Source organism: Crocuta crocuta, unplaced genomic scaffold, assembly GCF_008692635.1.
Source record: "Crocuta crocuta isolate KB4526 unplaced genomic scaffold, BGI_CrCroc_1.0 scaffold528, whole genome shotgun sequence".
Lineage (NCBI taxonomy): Eukaryota > Metazoa > Chordata > Mammalia > Carnivora > Hyaenidae > Crocuta > Crocuta crocuta.
Window position 1 is genome coordinate 2,319,271 of NW_027530010.1, and position 3,453 is coordinate 2,322,723.

General features: G+C 58.3%; 1 protein-coding gene across 1 annotated transcript in view; it reads right to left on the reverse strand.

Annotated features, from left to right (window-relative positions):
* The window catches only part of SH2D2A (SH2 domain containing 2A), a 9,454-nt gene that overhangs the window by 3,245 nt on the left and 2,756 nt on the right, over window positions 1-3,453 (reverse strand). Inside the window, exons 5-6 of the mRNA XM_077764078.1 lie at window positions 3,264-3,432; window positions 113-280 (exon numbers count right to left, since the gene is read on the reverse strand). Coding sequence (XP_077620204.1) covers window positions 113-280; window positions 3,264-3,432 — 337 coding nt within the window. The remainder of the gene's footprint in view (window positions 1-112; window positions 281-3,263; window positions 3,433-3,453) is intronic.

The following is a 3,453-nucleotide window of genomic DNA, read 5'->3' on the forward strand; positions in this document are numbered from 1 at the left end:
CCGCCCACGCGCGGCCCCGCCCACGCGCGGCCCCGCCCACGCGCGGCCCCGCCCACAGCCCTCCCTTCCCTTGCCCCACCCCCTTTCCCGCTGAGCCCCTCCAGCCCCGTACCTCCTTCGGCTCCGCGGCACCGTCCTGCGTGGGGCCTGCGTTTGGCAACTTTTTGAGGATCGAGCTATATTGAGGGTGGTTTTTTTTCCCGGACTCTGACATTTCAAGGCTTTTGTTTCCGGAGTCTGACGTTTCAAGGGTTAGGGAAAGTCCTGCAGGCTCAGGAGTCTGCCGGGAAAGAAGGAGATCTCAGGGACTTGGTGCCCGAGGGATGGCGGGTTGGTGGGTGGGCGGGTGCTAGTGGAAGATGGGGGGGCACAGAAACTTGGGCTGGTTGGGTTCCCTGGGTGAGGAACAGAGACTAGAGACGGCAAGGGGCCCAACTGGGGGAAAGTAGCTCTGATCACAGGCTATTATCCGGTACTGACCTTCCCTCTGCCTGGACCCCAGGCCGGTGGCCATTTGTGCCTGTGGTTGTAAAGATGCAACAGGGCTTTACAAGTCTTTAGCCTGAAAATTCTCAGCGCGGGGACAGATCCCCAAAACTGCCTGCCTGGGTTTGTTGCTGGGGGTGCCAGAGGAGTACTTTATGGAGGTTTAAGCTACATATTTGAGGGGCAGAGAGACTGCCTCCAGGGGATGAGCCTTACCGCCAGAACGTTCCCTCCCATGGTGGCTGTGCTTTAGCTCAGCAATTTAGCCCTGGCTTTATAAGAGCCCTGGGCTCTCCTCAGGCCCACGGCTTTGAGACGCTCAGGCCACAGAGCGTGTCTTGTGCTTCTGCGAACCACCGCGTGCGTGTTCGAGAAATCCACATGGGAATTCCCTCTCCCGCCCGGTCCCCCTTCTCTCTCTGGATTCCCTCCATGACTAAACAGCGACACCCCCAACCTGCTGCTGAGACAGCATCTTAGGACGCTGAGAAACTGTGTCCAGGCCACCAGGGGGCTCCTTCTGACTAAATCCCGCGGTCAGCGCAGGGACCGCCCTCACAGCTCTTCCCTGAGACATTCTCTCTCCCTGGCCTCCAGCGCACCACACGCCCCTGGTTTCTCCCCCCTCCCTCCAGCTTATCCTTCTCAATTTTCTTTGCCAGTGTCCCCTATTTCTGCAAGCTCTAAGTGCTGGAGACTTGGTACTCCTTTCTTTTCCACCTATGCTCATTCCCTGGTGAGATTTCCGCCTTCCTGAAGGCTTTATTTATTTACTTAGTATTTAAAAACGTTTATTTACTGATTTTGAGTGACAGAGTGCGCAAGCACGCAAGTGCAAGTGGGGGAAGGGCGGACAGAGAGAGAGAGAGAGAGAGAGAGAGAGAGAATCTCCACCCTGTCATCATGGAGCCTGACTCAGGCTTAATCTGAGGAACCCCACGAGATCATGACCTGAGCCAGAATCAGGAGTTGGACGCCTCACCACTGAGACAACCAGGCACCCGCTGAAGGCTTTCAGTCCCTCTATATGCTGATGAATCCCAGGTGTTAACTCCAGCCTAGACCTCTATCCCAAACTCCAGACCCACATATTTCAACGGCCTACTTGACATCCCCATTTTTTAAAAAAGTAAACTCCATGTCCAACATGGGGCTCGAACTCATGACCCCGAGACCAACAGTCACAAGCTCCACTGACTGGTCTGGCCAGGCGCCCCTCCACATCCCGATTTGGATATAGATCAGGCATCTCAAACTGTGCAGGTGGCACTGGGCTCCTGATCTGCCCCGCCCCTTGGGGTTTGCCCCTCTGCCGCCTCCCTGACCTCAGTCTCACACTCCCCATCCAGTCCTGCAAAAACTGTCAATTCCACCTTCAAAACACACCCTGCATTCCACCTCCTCACCCTTCCGCCTCTTACCCCCTCGTCCAGACTGCCATCAGCTCACCTGAAGGAGTGTAGTGGCCTCCGTCTGGTCCCCCGTCCCCCCCCAATCGTGCCAGGTCATGTCACTTCTCAGGTTGTAACTGTCCGGTGCCACTTCACCTCACTCAGAATAAAATCCGAAATCCACGTAAGAGTCTGTGGGTCCCCCTTCCTTCACTCTCGGTCTCACCTCCTACCTGTCCGTCCACGCTGCCTCCCTGGCTGTTCTCACTCTTCCTCACACACATCAGGCATCCTCCTGCCTCAGGGCCTTTGCATCTGCTGCTAACTTCTGCCTAGAATGTTGTCCCTGTAGTTGTCTGCATGGCTTTTCCCCTACTTCCTCCAAGTCCCATTCAAAAGTCCCCTCACCAGAGTAGCCGCCCTGACGTCCCTACATCAAATAGCCCCAACCCTGTTACTCCCTGTCTTTTATTTACTGAAAAAATTTTTAATGGTTTTTTTTTTCTTGAGAGAGAGACAGACAGAGCATGAGCAGGGGAGGGGCAGAGAGAGAGGGAGACACAGAACTCAGAGCAGGCTCCGGGCTCCAGGCTGTCAGCTCAGAGCCCATCGAGGGGCTCAAACTCACAAAGTGTGAGATCATGACCCGAGGTGAAGTTGGATACTCAACTGACTGAGCCCTAGGCGCCCCCTGATTTTTTTTAATGTTTATTTTTGAGGGGGAGGAGGGGCAGAGAGAGAAGGAGACACAGAATCCGAAGCAGGTTCCAGGCTCTGAGCCGTCAGCACAGAGCCCGATACGGGCCGCAAACCGCGAGATCATGACCTGAGCCCAAGTTGGACTTAACCAGCCGAGCCCCCCAGGCGCCCCGGCTCCCTGTCTTCTTAGCAGCGTTTACCTTACGGACATGTTATGGATGAGCTGCTTCTCTGTCCCAGGTGACCCCTGTCTCCTCACTAGACTCGAAGCCCCAGAAGGCAGGGCCGTTTGGATCCCTTAGTGTCTGCTGGGTTCGGGGTGCCGGCCCTGGCCTGGCCCACGGTGGTCCTCAGAACTGCCTGAACCCCTCGGGAAGCTCCCCCTCAGGTGAGCCCAGGAGCGTCCCCCCCCCCCACTCTGCATGGCCCCTGTCATCACACCCGACTGCTGTCACGTTTCTGTCGTTGTGGCTGCTAAGTGAGCCTTGTGGGTTTGAGGCCCTTCCCTGCCGACCTGGTTCTGTTCTCGGGGTCGGTCAGCACCCGCGCGAGCCGGAAGCTCCGCAAATAGCTCTTCCTGCACAACACCGGCCCCGGTGTGGCCTCCTCCCAGGGGTCCCGGGGGACACGGCTGGGTCGGAGGACGCGGCCCCTGCAGCCTGGGTCCCTGCGCCAGCGGCCGCGTACCTGGCGGGCCAGGGGCTCGCTGAGCGTCTCCCCGTAGGGGCTGAGCGGACACGCGCTGTAGTGTCGTAGCAGGTCCTGCAGCCGCGCGTGGGCGCTGTCCTCGCCCAGCACCACGTGGCGCCCGTCCCCGCGCTGCGCCAGCAGGAAGTGGCGGCAGCGAGTCCGGCTCCTGGCGGTGCGGGTGAGGGGA